The sequence below is a fragment of the Myotis myotis genome, unplaced genomic scaffold, assembly GCF_014108235.1.
Source record: "Myotis myotis isolate mMyoMyo1 unplaced genomic scaffold, mMyoMyo1.p scaffold_m19_p_16, whole genome shotgun sequence".
NCBI classification, from domain to species: domain Eukaryota; kingdom Metazoa; phylum Chordata; class Mammalia; order Chiroptera; family Vespertilionidae; genus Myotis; species Myotis myotis.
The window spans coordinates 10,434,871-10,454,339 of NW_023416320.1; the positions used below are offsets into that span (position 1 = coordinate 10,434,871).

Below are 19,469 nucleotides of genomic sequence, written 5' to 3' on the forward strand. Positions count from 1 at the left end.
CATCAGAATTATAGGGGTATCAGAAGAAGAGAGAGGGCAAGATATTGAAAACCTATTTGAAGAAATAATGACAGAAAACTTCCCCTACCTGGTCAAAGAAATAGACTTACAAGTACAGGAAGCGCAGAGAACCCCAAACAAAAGGAATCCAAAGAGGACCACACCAAGACACATCATAATTAAAATGCCAAGAGCAAAAGACAAAGAGAGAATCTTAAAAGCAGCAAGAGAAAGACAGTCAGTTACCTACAAGGGAGTACCCATACGACTGTCAGCTGATTTCTCAACAGAAACCATGCAGGCCAGAAGAGAGTGGCAAGAAATATTCAAAGTGATGAATAGCAAGAACCTGCAACCAAGATTACTTTATCCAGCAAAGCTATCATTCAGAATAGAAGGTCAGATAAAGAGCTTCACGGATAAGAAAAAGCTAAAGGAGTTCATCACCACCAAACCAGCATTATATGAAATGCTGAAAGGTATTCTTTAAGAAGAGGAAGAAGAAAAAGGAACTCTTACCATTTGCCACAGCATGGATGGAACTGGAGAGCGGATAAATACCACATGATCTCACTCATTTGTGGAATATAATGAACAACATAAACTGATGAACAAGGACTGATCCAGAGATGGAGAGGCATTGATTGGACTGTTGGGCCTTGGAGGGAAGGTAGGGGAGGGTGGGGGTAAGGGGAAAAGATCAACCAAAGGACTTACAGGCAAGCATATAGGCCTAACCAATGGACACGGACAACGGGGGGGGGGGGGGCGCGGTGAGGGCATGAGGGGGGGGGTAGAGGGTAACGTGGGGACAAGGACACATATGTAATATCTTAATCAATAAAAAATATATTAAAAAAAATAATAACATCTTGAGTTTATAGGTAAAAGATTATAATTTTATGTTCACAATAAAAAACACTCTAATTTGGGGATGAATTTTGTTTCAAAAGATACATGTGAGAAAAAAGATAATTAGGAATAAAAGAGTTATTGTAGTGAAAAGTGACTTTTCAAATAAAATAATCAATTTGTTATGTTTAAAAAAAACAAACAAACATACTACTTATTGATTCTTAAGAAAGTGGTGGGTTTTTAACTTGTAGAGTGACCAAACATTGAATAATTGGTAACTATTTTATAAAGCTCCTTAAATCCCATTAAGAAATTAACTTAAAGAAAACTTGAGGGACAGAAGCAAAAGTGAAAGCAATAGGATGAAATAAAGTTAGTCCTCCTAGATACGCTGAACTGTAACCAAAGTGACTTTGGAATGGGCAGACTTCTGAAAAGGGCAGGGGGTGAAGGGAAACGCTTTATTGGTTTCAGGAGTCTAAGGTTTATAAAAGAGGGGAACAGCCTCCAGCTGATGACTGGTCCCTGAGAAGGAAGGAGATAGGCCACTATCAGACCAAGGGTATTCGGAATTGAGAAAACATGAGGCCACTGAGCTCCACCAATAGAATTAGTGGCTCCTCAACTCCTCTCAGAAGGGCAAGAGATCACTGCCTCTAAGAGAGGGCTGGGTCACTGGCTATCGAGCACCCTCTGGTGGTCAATTTGACATCACAGATTTTCTGCCTTTTAAGAGCAGATACCTGCTTTCCTTAAAAAAAAAAATAAAAAAATAGCATAGTATATTTCAAAACCTGTTTTAGTCAAGGAAGGAATCACCACTAGCAGTGCTGGGCTAAGGGAGGTGTAAATTTGATACCCCCAAAAGTAAGCCATTATAATGATTCAAAGAAAGATACCTCTGAATGTGTTTATAATCCATGGGTGAAATTACTTAAATGAAAAGATCTAGTCAGTACTTAGCTATTTAAAATTTAATTCTTTGAAGCACTTACTTTCCATGAAATAGCCTTGAGCCTGATGTCTGATATTTTCCAAATCATATTATAAAATACTTCACCATTTACAAAGCATGCTTATATACATTGTATCAAATGGGCCTCATAGTAATTCTGTGAAATGAGACAGATAATTCTATAAATAGGTATTATTCTTACTTTACAGATAAGATGAATGAGGTTTAGAATGATTCAGTAACTTCCGTAAGTAGCACAATTTCCTCAAAATCTAAGATGTCCCAAATGATTGAATGTACACTAAATTAGCCTGTCTATAATCTTTATCCTCTGTTATACAGAAAATAAAAATCAGAATTTTCATGATAAAGCAAAAGAAAATATTACTTATCCTAGATCATTGTTTTCATGTTATTTCTGCATTATCTAGAATAAATAATTCAAGTAATTACTATATCTGAATAGGCAAACATCAGAAAAGAAGGAAATAAAAATGAGAAAGCAAAAAGCTATAGAAAACAGAAAAACACGTGTGGTTCATAAGATCCACATTGATTTGGGAGCAAAATGCACCAAAAATTAAGAGGGTAAGATGATTACACAAAGTACTTGGCATTTTATAATTCTTTCATTTTGTAAAGTGCCTTCAAAATTTGTTACTTTTTATAACCCCTAAGAGATAATTGAGAGGCATAATAACCTTAAATGGCAAATCAAGAAGATTGCAAAAGTACTTAGAAAGTAAGCCATCACTTTTGTTTAAAAGAAAATAGCTTGTGATTTTAATTACAAGGCAAATTCCCAATTTTTTTCTGAATATAAAGCAATGCAGCTTAGAAACATTCCTGCTGCATGGTCTTCCACACCCAATTAGTTAATGGGGACTCATGCCTCCCTCATCCACGGTCAGATTGCCCTAGGGTGGTCTCAGAAACCTAACTCTTATATACCTTCAAACTCTCTTCCTTAGTCTTTAGCATCAACATTGAAATACTTTTAAATATTTTCTATCTTCAACCAACCAACCAAAATAACCCTGCCTTCATTTCCATCTACCTCTGTAGTAGTCACATTTTCATTCTCTTCTCTCAAAAGTCAGACTTGTCAGAAGTGTGGGGAAAACAGGCTCTATGTTCTAACCTAGTCATCATACTTCAGCTCACTTCCTACTCACTCCATACTGCTTCTGCGCCCCTCCCTGCTCTCAGCTGCTCTTGTTGAGTCACAAAGTCAAATAATTCCTCTTAGTTTATATCTTATTCGACCCTTCAAGCTGCACTTTATACTTTGTCCACTCATTCCTTCTTATTCTTCAGCTCATAGCATTTCACAATTGCCTACCAATGCTTGTTGAAAAAAGACAGAAATAAGCAAATCCTCACAGTCTAAAAGCTGCTCCTAGCCATGTAAAGCCATGTAAAATGCCTTTTTAGGGTCTACAGTTCATCTTGGTTCTGTTTAATTTTGAGGTGGAATTTTGTCTTGGCCAGACACTGAAAAGCTTGAATTCTGAAAAATCAGTATTTTTGTTTTTTAAAGAGCTGGCTATCAAAAGTAGTTATTAACCAAAGATGGTTCATCATCACCCAGTCTGTGAAACATCAATAATACATTAATAATAAGAGCCATCTTACATTTCAAAAACCACCAAGGAAGACTGTTTACTAATTTATCAGTGTTTATCATCACTATGGCATATTGAAAGAAAAATTTAATATTAATCATTAACGATGTTACTGTGATGAAATTTCCTGAAATCAGAGACTATCTGTATATCCAAAATGTCTTAATATATTAGTTAACACAATTTTCAAACTGTATTAGTATTAGAGACAGAAATAGAATGGAGGGGACTAGCTATAGTTATAAGAAATATTAATCATTCTCTGTTAACCATGATTGTTCTGTTCTGATTAGAGAAAGCACATTCTGACCTCACTGAGACTTGTACGCCCTGGGACATGGGAGTTAACCTGGGAATGCAGTCCATCCTCCTTTTCTGAGAACTGCCTATCATCATGGGAAGATGAACAACTATGTAGGGGAAACAATCTGGTCCTGGAGGCACTAGCCCTTTGAGACCCCCAGCCCACACTGCCTATAAGCTGTAACCATTATACCTTGCCTACTCCCCATGCCTGTAATTCCTACTCCCCCATGCCAGTAATTCCTATTCCCTTGTAATCTTTGTCCTTCTGCCCAATATAAGCAGCTGGCTTATGGGGGTGGAGGGTGTAGAGCAGATCTTCATGGATGACCTGCTGCTCTCCCATACTGCCGGCAGTGTTGGAATAAATACTCAGACATGATTCAACCCTGTCTCTGCTTAACTGGCTCAAGTGACAGGCAGCCTGGACCCATTGGTTGTTGGGTTTCATTAGGAACCTCAATTCAAATGGTTGATATCTTATTGTTGGGCAGAGGCCAGAGTTTGGTGGACTCTCTGGCCCATGTGCCTCAAAATCCTGGGCTTAGGTGCTGGTATCACTTTGGTCAAAGCCCCAGAAACAGGAGCAGAAGAGGAGGCACAGAATGTAGAACATCCAGTTATATTAGAAAATAATGGGAGAAAAGACTGAGAGATGGCCTACCTTTGCTCCCCTAAAAGCCTTCATTTCTCAAGCACACAAAAAAGTGTTAGAACTGACGCAATAGATCTTTTACTAAATTGTTCTTCTAAAGCCTGCTATATTTTAGAAAGTAAAAAGTCAAATGATCAGAAACAGTAATCCACAATCAGATTAAATGCCACTGTTAAAGAACAGACTCTATGTAATATAACAAACATGAGGTCTGAGCAGAAACATCACACATTTAAAATATTTAAAAATAAAAATAGACAAATCTCTTAAGGAGGTCTTTTCAAACATCATCTGACATCAGTACTATGATAATACTCAGCATCAAGTTTAAAGAAGTGAGACAAATTGCCACCATGCCCCGGTGGACTAAAACTTTAAGAATCTTGTAAACAGTAGATTTAATAATAATACCCCCATGTGAAATTTGAAACAATGTGAGGTGCTCCTCTAGAATTTCTTCCTCTTGGTGCCATCCCAAGTAGCACCATATAAGTGGCTCTGATTGGGTAGTTTGGTCATGACTAAAGACGGTAAACGGAGTAGCATGAGGTTTTAGTTCATCTGAAAGAGAACCCTCGAGGACTGTAAGGACCACCTGCACCTGAGCTACATGTCACGGCAAAGGCAGATCTATTGTGCAGAGAAAGCATCAAAATCCGACAATTACTCCAACATGTACTTAATGTAAGTTAATAGTTTTTATTAAAACCACTGGGGGAGAAAAGTTATCTTCCACGTGTACTGAACATAATAATGCCGTCTGTTTTTTCCAGATAACTTATCAAACCTGAGCTAGGGAAGGTGAGAACCCTGCAGTGATTTTCCAGCAGGCATGGAGACATGGGAGCACCTCAGTCCAGGGCAGAGAGCTTTACTGCCCCGCCAACTCTAACACGGGGCAGAGTTGGGATTATCCTGGTTAGGTGATGAAAGGTCAAGGTGATTATCAGGACTAATCTGAATTGCAAAGGGCACTGACACGAGATTACTGTAATAGAGCTGCTTTATACTTATCGGCAGTCATAAATGGCCATGGGAAATGCTCTGGTTGTGTGGTCCCTTGTAACTAGGATTTTCATTCCAATAGAAAAGGGGAAACGATTGATTCCAGGTGAAAGCAACGTTGCCTGCCCCGCCACCCCCTAGCTGAGAAGTGACAACCACATTACTGGCAAATAAAAAAGGCAAATGCATGAACAGATTTTAGTGTTGCAATAAAACAAAACTTACTACCTCCTACCCCCATCAGTGTGGCATTTTTAATGACATGAATAATAAATACTGAGACAAGTGATAATTATTCAAAACCGATTTCATTTCAAAAATAATCATAGCCAAGATTATTTTTATACAGTCATCCCCCCAAATTTCCAAGTTCCCTAAATATCTTTAAATTTTATCACTGCCGATGACTTCCCCTATCACCACACATGTGTCCTGTAAAAGACTTGTCTTAACTCCAGTCCCTAGCAGCTCAGCTGCACCCTCGGTGCCCATGACTGAGGGCTGAGGGTTCCTGTACCCCTTCCCCATACAGATCCCTTAGCTCACTCGCTACTTCCCATCCCTGTTCTCCACCAGAATTACCCCTGCAGCTCTGACTGCTGGACAGGCTTGAGAAAGCAGACATTCTGGGGTATAAAGTTGCAATGGCTGCACTAGCAAAATCATTACACCCGGGGAGCGGCCCTGACGAAGGAAGGGACAGAGAAGGGAAAGGACACAGAGAAGAGGCTTTACGTAATGACATTTGGGGCTGGAAGTCCTTTGTGATGTCTGTCTGTCCTGTGCATTGTAGACGATTTAACAGCAACCCTGACTCCTACTCACTACTAGACACTGGTTCTCACACCAGTTGTGAGAACCAAAAATGTGCCCCGACTTTACCAAATGGGCCCTGGAGGGCAAAATCATCTCTTGCTGAGAATCAATGGTCTACTGGGAGGGTATAGAGAGATGTAAGAAGAATATTGAGAGAAAAGGATCTGAATTCAGACCCTTGAGCTATGTATGAAAGAAGCTAGTGGCTTTTGGTAGGTAACATGCTTACTCTCTCTGAATGTTACTCAATGTAATAGAAAGTCAAGAGTGAGCATAAGGACAAGGGCACTAGAGGTCAGAGGAAGTGAGAAATTCATAAGGAAGAATTCCAACCTCTGGTGGTCCCTGTGTCTTCTGAAGAGCTCTCAGACTTTTCCTTGAGGCTCTTATAAAGCCAGCAGGAAGCACGGGAGTGTGGGGGTGGGGAAAGGATGGGGAGTTGAGAGGTGGAGAAGGCCTCCCATAGCTACCCTAAGCTTAAGGCAGACCAAGCTTGCTTCTGAGCAGAGTCAAGGACTGAACCAGGGAAGGGCCACAGCCCACTTTTTCAGGCCAGATGCCTGGAGTTCTCACTGCAGAACCTAGAAAGACTCTTAGTGCTCCCCAACGTTGCCACAGGGGCTTTAGCTGACTAAAACAAAGGAACAGTTTATCTTTTGCCTGGTTATTAAGTGTGTGACTTGGAGAAAACCATCTCAGTTCTTTCAGTTTCTGAGCTTCTCAAGTAAAATGGAAATGTTGTAGCTCATTTCCCAGGGTTGTTCTGAAGGTGACATGAGACGCTAAAGGCCAAGCACAAAGGTTGGCACAGCTGCTCTTGCCTCCTGCCCGCCGCCCCCCCCCCCTTCTCTTTAAATTCGTTCCCTTTCAGCTCACACATATGCCCACATCTGTGCCGCCTCCACAGCAGAGCTCTCCTCGCTCTGCTCTTATCCGTTACATTTCCTAGCTTCTGTCATCATCTGGTTCTGGGATTTTCCTCTCCCCTATGCTCTTGATGAGGTGGCAATGGTACTGGCTGCTAAATGCATCTAACTCCTTTCATCTCTGGTGACAAAAGAGAGCATGTCAGGATAGCAGCGGGGAGAATGCAGAAAAGGGGTTGGAGTTATGAGGATGACAAATTTCATCTTCATCAGTCACTGTTTTACCCCTGGCAGCTCTGATGGAATCCACTTGGGTGAAGAGTTGAAGGAATTTCTTTCTGTGTGATAGTGTAGGCATGTAGTTGAGTAGGAAACTGGAGAGGCAGCAAAAGGATTAAAAGGCATATCAGGAGTTCAGCTTTTAGTATGTCAGAGAAAGCTCCTAACAGCCTAACTTCTTCACAGATAACAGCCTTAAACTGTGGGCAAAATACAAAAACCAACTACTAAAGTCTCTGAAGGGTAAACAAAAATACATTTCCCCCTCCACAATAAACATTTACAATATCTGGGATGTAATCCACAGTTGCTTGACATATCAAGAATCAGGAAAATGTGATCCCCTCTCAAAGGAAAACACAATCAACACAGACCAATTTTATATGACCCACACATAGAAACTGACGGGGCTTTAAAGCAGCTATAATTATGTTCACTAAGGAGAGGGAAAATAAGCTCATAATGAATGAAAAAATGGGAAATCTCAGGTGAGAAACAGAATATAACAAAAACCAAATGAATTTTTTTTTTTTTTATTTTAGAGAGAGGAAGGGGGAAAGAGGGAGAAGGAGAAGAAGAGAGAAACATCAATTTGTCCTTCCACGTACTTATGCATTTATTGGTTGATTCTTGTATGTGTCCTGACTGGGTATCGAACCCGCAACCCTCGTGAATTAGGATGGTGCTCTATCAGACTGAACTAACCAGCCAGGCCAACCAAATAAAAAAAATTAGAACTATCTGAAATTGTTAGGTAGGTAGCTAGTTAGTATTAAGAGAGGAGGGAAGCAAGGGAATCAGACATGAAGCATAATAAACTAGGGACTGAATCAGACAGCAAGTCTGCTTCACGAGGAAGCTGCAGCATTCACAGGCTCCCCAGGGGCTGCTGCTGCATCCTCCGCCCTCAGGACCTCATCCCCAAAGCAGGCAGGACCCGCGTTATGGTCATTAGCTGGAGTTACCCAGGGAGAGTAAAATAAAGGGGGAGGTCCTTCTGCTGAGGCAGGCGCAGCAGGAGCTAAGATGCCAACCAGCCTGGAAGGTCCAGGAAATGGATTGGTTAGGGAAGCGCAGCACAAACCCTGGAAGGATTGGGAAACTGGTCCTTCTCAAACCTGAGGTAATATAATCAAAGTTTAACAAGTGTTTGCTCACCTATAGGTACAGCCGCGTGGGCCTGGCAGCTGTGGGGCCTCAAACTCAGGCTCCAAATGTGGGCCTGGCTACTCGGTATGGCTACTCAGCACAGCAGGGCACAGAGGCTACACCAGCCGGTCGGGGACAGACACTGAACTGGGTAAGAACCAGTGGCACAGAATTTCTGGACCCTGGCCTTTTCTTCTGGGCTGGATGAAGCCAAGGCTGGGTTGTTTTGTTTTGTTTTGTTTTTGTTTTTACAGAGGACGGATGGAGGTGAGACACTGGGAACCTGGAGGCAGTCTTTAATTTCTATTCCAATAAATCTCACCACTACATCTCCTTCCATATGTGTGTGGGTCCCTGAAATGCTTTTTATGACTTCATGGAAGGACCCCATTTCTACTGGCAACAACATAATTTTACCGGCTATGCTAGAGAGCAGAAGAGAGGTCTAAAGCTCTATTGGAAAAGATCAATAGAAATTATCCAGTCTGAAGAAGAGAGAGAAAAGATGGGGGAAAAGGACAGAGCTTCAGGGAACTTTGGAACAATGCTAAAATGTCTTCTGGGAATATTTTATTTGGAGTTCCAGAAGGTGGAGAATGAGAAAATGGGGGCAAAAACAAACAAAAAAACGCAACAAACCCACAAAAAACCAACTGAATAATTACTAAATTTGGTAAAACAACATAAATTTACAGGTTCAAAAAACTCGTGAACTATGAAGAGGATTGAAACAACATTAATCACAAAAATCTACGCCTACATTTACTGAAAACCAAAAATAAAGAAAAAAGCTTAAAAGTAGAGAAAAATGACGCACCATATCTCATGTATACAACAATTTCTAGCATCACTGACTTATCTTTAGAAAATGTGGAGACCAGGAGAGTGGAACAATATTTAAGTGTTCTGGGTCGGGGGAAGCCACTTCACTTTAATATAAAGGCACAGGCAGGTGGAAGTAAGTGGATGTAAATAGACACAGCATGCAAACAGGAAGCACAAGAAGGCTGCAGTGGCTGTTAAACTTGGGGGAGGGGAGCATATCACCTGCCTCGCTGACACAATATAATTTTTGGGAAAAACCAACACTCATCAGGAACAAACCAAAAAGCTTCTGCAAATGTACATGGCACTGAACTCATAAGTATCAGATCATCTAGATGACAAAGTCTCTCCATAACAGGGATTTCCTGCGCGTGGACTGCAAGAATTTTTAAAACATGCAATACCTATTCTGTCAGGGGCACTGACTCTCTTTTCCCTTAGATCGTCAAATTAAAAAAAAAAAAGGTAACAGCAATATTCACAATAGCCAACCAGTGTGAATGAATCAAAATTATACTTTTTTTTTTTTTTGTCAGATTGGCAAAAAAAAAAAAAAAAAAAAAAAGTTTTTGGAGAGCCACAGAATTTTAGTAATTAGTTTGTGTGCCATGAGATGACAAAGGTTTATAAATCACTGCTTTATAAAATCTTGACCAGCACACACACCAAGAAAGAGATCCAACTATGGTATGCCCACCACTGTCTCCCCTCCTGCATGGTGAAACCCAGAGAAACAGGACTCACCTACTAGTCAGAGATTCTCCATTTGTGACAAAGATTCAGATTTGCTCTTGCATCACAATTGGCTGGGGGAAAATATATCCATATACAAAATTAAAGCAAATATGGCAAAACGTTAATATCTGTTTCAAGCGAGGTGGTAAATGTGTGTTTATTGCACTATTTTGAAACTTTTAAAAAATTCCCACAGTGAATTAAAAAAGTTGGAAGGCAATGAGCTGGAAGAGCTTTATTCAAAACTAGAGGCCCGATGCACGAAATTTGTGCAAGAGTAGACCTTCCTTCCCCCGGCTGCCGGCACTGGCTTCCCTCTAGCACCCAGGACCCGGGCTTCCCTTGCAGCCCGGGCTTCATCTGGAAGGTCATCCAGAAGGATATCTGGTCTAATTAGCATATTATACTTTTATTATTATAGATTATTATAGATACTCTCCCCTCTCTTTCCTCCATATTCTGTCTGCTATAATCTGGTTGGGAGGGAGGTATCAGGATACCAGCTATATATTTTGAAAATGAACTTCACATGATTTTGATATACAACAGCTACTGCTGGAATATCTGCCTGGATAAAAAGATGCCAGAATTTATGGGGGCGGGGGGGGAGGTGGTGGTGGTGGTTCTTACTACCTTTTAAAAGCTGACTCTACTGACCTGAGCTTTAACATTAAGAGACTGAATGAGATTTAGTTTCCCAATATGTGTGCCATCATGGCTTAAAGACTTAATATAGTCCATTTTATGTGAGAAGAAGAGCATTCCCGACAATGTCAGCCAAGCAGAGTCACAGGGAAGGAGTCAACTTGACTTCACTTGAAGGTGAACAAGGAGGACAGTAGATCTGAAGCTCAGTGAGCAAGAAGAGTGGTAGGAGGTGGCTGGGTGCCAAAACATGGATGGGACCAGCAGACCACAGTGAGACCTCGGGCTTTCTTCTGTGCTGGAAAGGCCCTGGTGTGTTTTAAGCAGGAGAGAGACAGAGTCCGAGCTACATCTAAAGCGAGCCAGCCTGGCTCAGACAGGACAGCCTGGCTCAGGCAGGACAGGCAAGAATGGCAGCAGAGAGAACAATAAGGAGATCCACTGGTTGTTGCCAAATATAACCCACTATGAGTGGAAAATACATAAAGAGCTTCCTTAAACTCCCCTGTCCCCTCCTTCAAAGGCAGGGAAATCCATAAGGATAGGGAGTAAATGTTGTACAATCATCAGTTACTGAGTCTCCGTTTCCTGTCTTTGCCGGCTTGAGTAAGGAAGGGAACATCATCTGGAAGGACTATTGGTCTGAATACATTTGGTATTTTTTAAATAATAGAATAAAGTTTTGATAGTCATGTTTCTCCTGTGCTTGTCACCCAGTCCTTCCACATTAAAAAAAGTTAAAGTCACTGAAGTGTAATATTTATTCAACTGAAGCTAGCTCCACACATTCCTCACACTTCCCTTGAACTAGCATCAAAGATTTACTTAAAAGGTCATGAGAAATTCAAAGTCAAGGTTTTTCCTGCCTGTCCCATCTCAACACTTCAAAATGAACATAAACATATACTAATGTCACTTCATCTATACCATTCAACTTTCCAAAGAGCTTTAAAAGAAAACACCCGACAGGCATATTTTTGACATGCTAATCCTGAAGATAAAATAGTATAGGATTCTTACAGATCAGTTATATACTTTTTAAAAAAATATGGTTTTTAAAAATTGATTTTTAGAGAGAGAGGAAGGGAGATAGAAACGTAGATGAGAGACAAAAATCGATTGGCTACCTCCTGCATGCCCCCTACTGGGGATTGAGTCCATAAGCTGGGCATGTGCCCTGACGGGGAATCAAACCAGTGACCTCTTGGTTCATGGTTTGATGCTCAACCACTGCACCATACTGGCCAGGCAAGTTACATACTTTTAAAACATTATTGCTCCCTCAATAAAAATAAATCAGAGAGTTTGAATCTTAAGAGCAATTAAAGTCAAAACTAAATGTTCTCAAAAACAATTTACAATTCTTGGAGAACCAAGATGGCGGCATAGGTTAACGCTGGAGTTTGCTGCTTTGAACAACTACTTCAAAAGTGAAACCAAAAAACGGAAGGGACATCACCCAGAACCACAGGAACGCTGCCTGAGTGGAAGTCCTACAACTAGGAGGAAAGAGAAACGCATGCGGACACTCAGAGGAGGCGCAGTGCTGAAGTCAAATTCTGAGGTGCAGAGTGCGCGGAGCGGGCTGGCGGCGGAGGGCGCGGTTGGCGTTTTCAATCGGGAGGGAGTCGCAGACTCTGAGCTCCAGATACAGGCGAGTCTTTAGGGACCCAGACTCAAACGGGAGAAGCGGGACTGTCTGGCTTCGGTCAGAGCGAGTGCAGCTTTCTCTCTGAGCTTTGCAGCGGGTGCTGGGACTCAGAGAGGCAGAGCCCCTGGGGACAGGACTGAGAGCCGCCATAACTGCTCTCTCCGGCCCACCCTGTTGATCCTGTGCGACCCGCCCCGCCCAAGCCCTGCACACAGGCATTTGCCGGATAGCCTCAGGCAAACGCCAGATTAGCACCTCCCTAGAGGACAGAAGTTCTCTCACTGCTGACACAGCTGATTCTCATAGCCACTTGGCCTGGAGGTCAAACCCTCCCTGGAATTAGCTACAACAATCAAGATTTAACTATAAGACTGCGAACAAAGACCACTAGGGGGTGCACCAAGGAAGCATAACAAAATGCGGAGACAAAGAAACAGGACAAAATTGTCAATGGAAGATATAGAGTTCAGAACCACACTTTTAAGGTCTCTCAAGAACTGTTTAGAAGCTGTCGATAAACTTAATGAGATCTACAAGAAAACTAATAAGACCCTCGATCTTATATTGGGGAACCAACTAGAAATTAAGCATACACGGACTGAAATAACGAATATTATACAGACTCCCGACAGCAGACCAGAGGAGCGCAAGAATCAAGTCAATGATTTGAAATGCGAGGAAGCAAAAAACACCCAACCGGAAAAGCAAAATGAAAAAAGAATCCAAAAATGCGAGGATAGTGTAAGGAGCCTCTGGGACAGCTTCAAGCGTACCAACATCAGAATTATAGGGGTGCCAGAAGATGAGAGAGAGCAAGATATTGAAAACCTATTTGAAGAAATAATGACAGAAAACTTCCCCCACCTGGTGAAAGAAATGGACTTACAGGTCCAAGAAGCGCGGAGAACCCCAAACAAAAGGAATCCAAAGAGGACCACACCAAGACACATCATAATTAAAATGCCAAGAGCAAAAGATAAAGAGAGAATCTTAAAAACAGCAAGAGAAAGAAACTCCGTTACCTACAAGGGAATACCCATACGACTGTCAGCTGATTTCTCAACAGAAACTTTGCAGGCCAGAAGGGAGTGGCAAGAAATATTCAAAGTGATGAATACCAAGAACCTACAACCAAGATTACTTTATCCAGCAAAGCTATCATTCAGAATTGAAGGTCAGATAAAGAGCTTCACAGATAAGGAAAAGCTAAAGGAGTTCATCACCACCAAACCAGGATTATATGAAATGCTGAAAGGTATCCTTTAAGAAGGGGAAGAGGAAGAAAAAGGTAAAGATACAAATTATGAACAACAAATATGCATCTATCAACAAGTGAATCTAAGAATCAAGTGAATAAATAATCTGATGAACAGAATGAACTGTTGATTATAATAGAATCAGGGACATAGAAAGGGAATGGACTGACTATTCCTGGGGGGGAAAGGGGTGTGGGAGATGCGGGAAGAGACTGGACAAAAATCGTGCACCTATGGATGAGGACAGTGGGTGGGGAGTGAGGGCGGAGGGTGGGGCGGGAACTGGGAGGAGGGGAGTTATGGGGGGAAAAAAAAGAGGAACAAATGTAATAATCTGAACAATAAAGATTTAATTAAAATTAAAAAAAAAAAAAAAAAGAAAATAAAAAAAAAAAAAAAAAAACAATTTACAATTCTTTTAAAGTGTTCTTCATTAAATTTAAAATAAGAATGACAAATAAGAGACAGCTGCTTTTATGAATCCTGTGAAGGAATTATATAAAGATAGAAATGAAATATATGTATATACATATATGTGTGTGTGTGTGTGTGTGTGTGTATAAATTTCTAAATGAGGGCAGGGATTGGCAATGCCTTTAATGGCTCATGAAGACACTTTTCTGGCATTTAGGTCACTGCATCCCCTTTTGAGATGGTCCTCAGGAGCTAAGTCTCAACATTGCTCAGCAGGGACTCAATGACCAATATCCAAACAGCACCCCCCACCCGTAGAGCTTCTGTGCATGACCTCTAACTGCTTGGTGCCTAAGTCTCCACAGATGTCAAACAGAGAAGAATAATTGCTAGCCACCTCTCAGCAATTCCAGAAGATTTAATGAGACAAGGAGCCAGACCTCCATGGTGAGTCAATTATTCCCAGGGTGGAAGTTATGTTATTTGTGAGGTGTTGTAACTCTAAGGATAATAGAGTATTGTATGGAATTACAAAGCCTATTTATTGATTCCCCAAAGTGTTTACATGAAAGCCTTCAGAATAATGTACTCACCAAGTAACAAATGGTCCAATGTTTTATTAAAAAGTTTGAATTGGATGGAATGCATCATACAGATTTTATAATGTTATTTCTCTTCTGACTATTAATAAGAGACAGAACACAAATCTTTTAGGATAAACGGTTTTAAAGGGATAGACAGATAGGGAGGAAGCGTTCTAACTGAATCCAGGCCTATTAAAACGGCCTGGTACCACGCACTATGTATTCATTGAGCCAAGTCCAGAGTCTACTAACTTCAGCTTGCCCGAGGCAAGGTTGGGGTAGAGCCCTGGAATGAAAAAATATGAATCCACTGATGAAACATAATTCAATTCTTAAAAAGAAGTGTGACCCAATATTAATTGACATGATTAATATAACACATATAGTAACAAACACTTAAATTTGGATTATTGAAGTCATAGGCTCTTTAAACAGTTCACACAGGATGGCCATGCTCTCGTAAGTTAAAATGGATAAAATTGATTTTTTACAGCAGATTAGCCACACAATATTAATCATATAAAATATTTCCCTGAAAGTCTTGGCACAAAAATAGGCCAATGTATTCTGTTGTGGAGATTTTTTTTCCAAAGTAAATTTAGATCAGGGAAGAAAACTTTAGAAAGCAATCACAAATTTCAAAATCAATCAATTCTAATTGTTTTTAAGGCGGTACATACATAGGCCTGCCAAATGCTGCAGGAAACTTATGTACAATCTGTCTGGCAGCTGGACCATGTGAAAAAATTTTAGGAACAACCCTAAAATAACCAAGACGCTGAAGCCTCAACGAACCTTGTTTTAGAAAGACCATTTATCAGGTTCATTAAAAAAGATAAGGAAGTAAGGGTGAGATAACCAATTTAATTAAGGGTGAGGTTAATTATCTTAGGTATTTTTAATTGGTACTTTCATTTGGGCCTGGGCTTAGAAGATAGTTTACCATCATCAAGGCCAGCTGCTCAGTGGCATGGAATTAAGTCATCCAAGAGGACCCAGGGATGTGTTTGAAAACAGGGGGTAAGATGCTCCAGAGAAATGAAGATTCTGTTAAGTGAAACTAGTCAGTTTCTTACTACCTTTTTTTCCTTACTATCTTTTAAAAACTGACTCTACTGACCTAACCTTTAACATTAAGAGACTGAATGAGATTTAGTTTCCCAATACGTGTGCCATCATGGCTTAAAGACTTATAGTCCGCTTTATTTCAAGTCCTACAGTTTTCCAAAAGGACCAAGAAACATTTAAACAAAGAAAATAATTTTTTTTCTACAGAAATTGGGGGGTAAACGCAAAAATTTGTCTTTAAAAATAGTTTTAGTTTGACACTAAAATATCAGCACTTGAACAGAAGCAATAAAATATTTTAATTGTTGACTTGAAAATTACAAAAATAGTGAACATTTATTTAAAAAAATCCAATACAAAAATGTACTAGTGAAAGTCCACTTCTGCCTGGGCCAGTGTGGCTCAGTTGGCTGGGTGCTGTCCCGTGCAGGGAAAGTTACTGGTTTGATGCCAGGACATACGCCTGGGTTGTGGGATCCATCCCGAATAGGGGGTGTGCAGGAGGCACCAGATTGATCTGACATCAATGTTTCTCTCTCTCTCTCTCTCTCTCTCTCTCTCTCTCTCTCTCTCTCTTTCTCTTTACCTAAAAATAAATTTAAACATATATATGTATGTGTGTGTGTGTATATATATATATATATGTTTATATATATATATATACACACACACACACACACACACACATATATATTTTATCTTTTTTTAAAAGTCCACTTCTGACTTTCCATTCCATTCCAACCATATAACTCACCACCACGGAAAACTGATTTGTTGCACACCTTCTCCCAACATACACTCCCACACAAACATTTTTACAAAAATAGAAGCATTTTTCTGTCCTATAACTTGTTTTTATTCACAAGACAATGTATCATAAACAGCCTTGTGGATCTATACATACAAACCTGCCACTTTGCTTTTAATGAAGGCAGATACATACACACACAGACACGTTTAATTGCTAACTTCTTTCATTTGCTTATTCATTCTACAAACCTTTACTGAATGTCTACTAGGTTTTAGGTATGGTGCTAGGCTGGGTGTGACAATTGCCAGAGGGGAACAAAAAAGCAACTGCAAGTGCTACTGATATAGCTTGGGGGAGGGGGAACTTTCTCAGTGGAGGTACATTTAAGACTAGTCTCAGAGGGTAGAAAACAGTTAGCTAGGCAAAGAGTGAACAGTCCTCATCAAATTAGAATATAAAAATGCAAGATTATGAACTTTTTATACCAATGTATGTACTTCCATGTGAATGAACTATTTCACCATATTATATTGTTTGCTTTTTTATAAAGTAAATACAGACACAGAACCTAGACACAGAACCTAGACACAGAACCTAGAGACAGAACCTAGCGAGAGAACATGGCAAAAGATCCTGGACAGAAACTGGCCACAGAACCTAGAGACAGAACCTAGCGAGAGAACCTGGCTGAAGAACCTAGAGACAGAACCTGGCTACAGAACCTGGATAGAACATGGCAAGAGAACCTGACTAGAACCTGGTGACTGAACCTGGCTGGAGAACCTAGCAAGAGAACATGGACATAGAACCTGGCTGGAGAACCTAGCGAGGGAACATGGCTATAGAACCTGGCTGGAGAACCTGGCTAGAGAACCTAGCAAGAGAACATGGACACAGAACCTGGCTGGAGATCCTAACCAGAACTTCGCTGGAGATCCTGACCAAAACTTGGCTAGAGATCCTGGCTAGGCTGCTGATCAACTGAACGCTGTCTCCGTGTTATTCCTTCTTCGCCGACTCTGTCCACACCTTTGGGGACCCCTGGACCTGCTGGGGTTGGACCCCAGCATCTGGAGCCCGAACAGGGGCCCCTAGGTAAGCCCCACTCTCGGGATGGATAGGACTCCACCGTAGGACGAGAGTGGATAGTCTTCGCTGACTCCGTCCACAACTTTGGGAACCCTTGGAACAGGATTCCCCTAGGTAAGCCCCCCTCCCTCCCATTGAGAACCCCACACTCGGGACGGATAGGACTCCACCAGGGTACTGCAGACCCCCCTATAGAGAATAAGTAGGGTAAGAAGGTGGATAGTACAGAACTTAGATTGAGAAGATGTGCCATACTGAGTCCAAAGAAAGAAGACTTTGTATTGATTCTTAGATTGAGAAGATGTGCCATACGGAGTCCAAAGAAAGAAGACTCTGTATTGATCTTTAGATTAAGAAGATGTGCCATACTGAGCCTAAAGAAATAAGACTCTGTATTGATCTTTTAACACATATGCTTGCTAGCAGAGGAATTAAGGTTACTCCCAGTCAGACAGAACGTTTTATACAAGAAGTATGTCCATGCTTTTCTGAGGAAGGAAAGGTAAATGTAAAGGCATGGGAGGAGGTAGGCCCAAGGAGCCTTATCCTTAACCCCACTGCAGCCTTTCTACCCCGGGAAAGTGCAGGATTGGCAAGCTCTCCCTGGGGTGATAGATCAAGACTCAGGTAATAGCGGAAAATGCCAATCCTACTCTTAAAATGGATACAAGAGAGCATTTGGGGTTTTTCTTTTTAATGCCTGCTTTTAAAAAATAAAAAAGGGGGAATTTGCCAGGAGCCGGTCCACCCTTGCTGTTTCTAGGGACCTGGCATATATGGCATACTGTTCTTAATATGTTTGCTCACCTTCTTGGCACTATGTGTTTTAACCAAGGTCACCTCTCTGAGAAAGGTTGTTTCCCCAGGTAGGGATTTTCCCCTGAAGTTAGGGAGGGAATAAAACCCCTTAACTAAGTGCCAGGCAGGTAATTAATCACTTTAACTACGAACAATCATGCTTAAGCCACATCATCTTTACTCCCTGGAATGGAGATAAGAAACGCCCTAACCTTTGGAATAGAGATTGGTAAGATTGGAATCAACTGGTATAAATAAATACAGATGTAACAAGACAACAGGACACAGAACCTAGACACAGAACCTAGACACAGAACCTAGACACAGAACCTAGCGAGAGAACATGGCAAAAGATCCTGGACAGAGAAACTGGCCACAGAACCTAGAGACAGAACCTAGCGAGAGAACCTGGCTGAAGAACCTAGAGACAGAACCTGGCTACAGAACCTGGATAGAACATGGCAAGAGAACCTGACTAGAACCTGGTGACTGAACCTGGCTGGAGAACCTAGCAAGAGAACATGGACATAGAACCTGGCTGGAGAACCTAGCGAGGGAACATGGCTACAGAACCTGGCTGGAGAACCTGGAGAACCTGGCTGGAGAACCTAGCAAGAGAACATGGACACAGAACCTGGCTGGAGATCCTAACCAGAACTTCGCTGGAAATCCTGACCAAAACTTGGCTAGAGATCCTGGCGAGGCTGCTGATCAACTGAACGCTGTCTCCGTGTTATTCCTTCTTCGCCGACTCTGTCCACACCTTTGGGGAGACCTGCTGGGGTTGGACCCCAGCAATAATTAAGAGGTATATTGCAATACCAGTGACTTTATTGTACCCAGGATGCAGAATCAGCATGAACTCTGAACGTGGAGAGAGTACACCTTCCTCAGGCTGCATTGATAACTGAACTTAGAAAAATTAATTCTATTGCTTTCATTTCTCATTTCCAGTTCCTCTGGTTTTTCACTTTATCTTCTAAGCTGCCATTCCTTTGGCAGTGGTGGAACTACAGCATGTAAAGCATCCTGTCCCTCATCAGCCTTTCAAGCCTCTGTATTTTCCACTCAGTAGTTTGGAATTTACAATGCAGTGACTGACATCAGAATGTGGCAAATATTTTGCTTTATATTCATGAAGTAGG

At 41.2% G+C, this 19,469-nt stretch overlaps 1 protein-coding gene across 3 annotated transcripts in view; it reads right to left on the reverse strand.

Annotated features, from left to right (window-relative positions):
* STK3 (serine/threonine kinase 3) overlaps positions 1 to 19,469 on the reverse strand; it is a 226,744-nt gene that overhangs the window by 16,522 nt on the left and 190,753 nt on the right. Inside the window, exon 11 of one of the 3 annotated variants that reach the window (XM_036337847.1) lies at positions 14,623 to 14,904. The exons of the other annotated variants lie outside the window; for them this stretch is intronic. Coding sequence (XP_036193740.1) covers positions 14,872 to 14,904 — 33 coding nt within the window. The 3' untranslated portion in view covers positions 14,623 to 14,871. Of the gene's footprint in view, positions 1 to 14,622; positions 14,905 to 19,469 lie in introns of those variants that run through there. 3 annotated transcript variants of the gene reach the window in all.